Raw genomic sequence first — 1,598 nt, forward strand, 5'->3', positions numbered from 1 at the left:
AGCTCCGGCGCGAGATCGAGGCCGGCTGGGGGGCGGGGTTCGACGCGGTCGGGCGGGCGCAGCTCGGAGGCCGTCTCGCCGGCACGCGCGCCTGGATCAGCACCACCGACGTCGTCGTCGACTTCCACGCGGCGACGGGCGCCGGTGTATCGCGAAATTTCTGACTTGCGAAATATCTGAGATAGGATGCCTATGCGCATGCGTACGCGTATGCGCATGCGCACTTCGCATGCGTCCCGACCCGACTAATCACAGCTCGTCTTTGTGTCCGAAATTTCTGACCTGCGAAATATATGATATAGGATGCGTATGCACATGCGCACTTTGCATATATGCTCAAATATGGCGATTTCCACTTTAGCTATAAGACACCAGCTGGTGGAGAAGGCGGAGGGGGAGAAACTGGTGGAGAAGGAGGAAGGGGAGAAGCTGGTGGAGAAGGAGGAGGGGGAGAAGGAAAAAGCTGGTGGAGAAGGAGGAAGGGGAGAAGGAGGAGGGGGAGAAGCTGGTGGAGAATGAGGAAGGGGAGAAGGGAGAAGTTGGTGGAAAAAGAGGAAGGGGAGAAGGGAGAAGGTGGTGGAGAAGGAAGAGGGGAGAAGCTGATGGAGAAGGAGGAAGGGGAGAAGCTGGTGGAGAAGGAGGAGGGGGAGAAGAAAATGAGCCGATTGTGCAAAGGTAGCATCACACAGATCGCACTTGTAGGGTTTCTCTCCCGTGTGAGTTCTCATGTGTGTCTTCAGAGCACTCGAATCTGAGAAGGCAGCATCACACAGATCGCACGTACATGGTTTCTCTTGAGTGTGAGTTCTCAGGTGTGTCTTCACACTAGCCAGTCGGGAGAAGGTAGCATCACACAGATCGCACTTGTAAGGTTTTTCTCCCGTGTGAGTTCTCATGTGTCTCACCAGACTACCCGAGTGTGTGAAGGCGGCAACACACAGATCGCACTTATATGGTTTCTCTCCCGTGTGAGTGATCATGTGTGCCTTCAGATTACCCGATTGTGTGAAGGCAGCATCACACAGATCGCACTTATATGGTTTTTCTCCCGTGTGAGTTGTCATGTGTGTCTTTAGATTACCCGATAATGTGAAGGCAGCATCACACAGCGCGCACTTATACGGCTTCACTCCAGTGTGAGTTCTCACGTGTCTCTTCACTCTACTCAGATAGGAGAAGGTAGCATCACACAGTTTGCACTCATATAGATTTTCCCGGAGTTAATTCTCACGTACTCCATCATGCTTCAGGGAAAGCTGCCACGTACTGGTCACACACGTCAGATATGTCTACCCTGTCTGGCGTTCAAATTACGACCACGTGTTTTGCGTCGAAGACAGCCTCGTCTCACTTGTAGAATTCACGTCCTATATATAGACTCGCCTACAAATTAGTAAAGAAAAGTGAAATCAATGCATTGAACACCGCGTATTGATGTAGAACAAAAACGCGCCCTGTTTATGTTTGCAATATAACTGTTTATTCTGAACATCGAATTAATATCATCTAAACATCACGCGTCATTTAACGACTGTAAGGTCCAGCACATAATATATCACAAAACTAAATATACTGAATTAATAGAAGGGCCACGAAGC

At 50.2% G+C, this 1,598-nt stretch overlaps 1 protein-coding gene across 1 annotated transcript in view; it reads right to left on the bottom strand.

The window, feature by feature from the left end:
* Positions 1-827: 827 nt before the first annotated feature.
* The window catches only part of LOC106813990 (zinc finger protein 726-like), a gene marked incomplete at both ends in the record, with an annotated part of 18,956 nt that continues 18,185 nt past the window's right edge, over positions 828-1,598 (bottom strand). The window contains one exon of the mRNA XM_014818244.1: positions 828-1,199. Coding sequence (XP_014673730.1) covers positions 828-1,199 — 372 coding nt within the window. The remainder of the gene's footprint in view (positions 1,200-1,598) is intronic.

This window comes from Priapulus caudatus, unplaced genomic scaffold (assembly GCF_000485595.1).
Source record: "Priapulus caudatus unplaced genomic scaffold, Priapulus_caudatus-5.0.1 Scaffold852, whole genome shotgun sequence".
NCBI classification, from domain to species: Eukaryota; Metazoa; Priapulida; class Priapulimorpha; order Priapulimorphida; family Priapulidae; genus Priapulus; species Priapulus caudatus.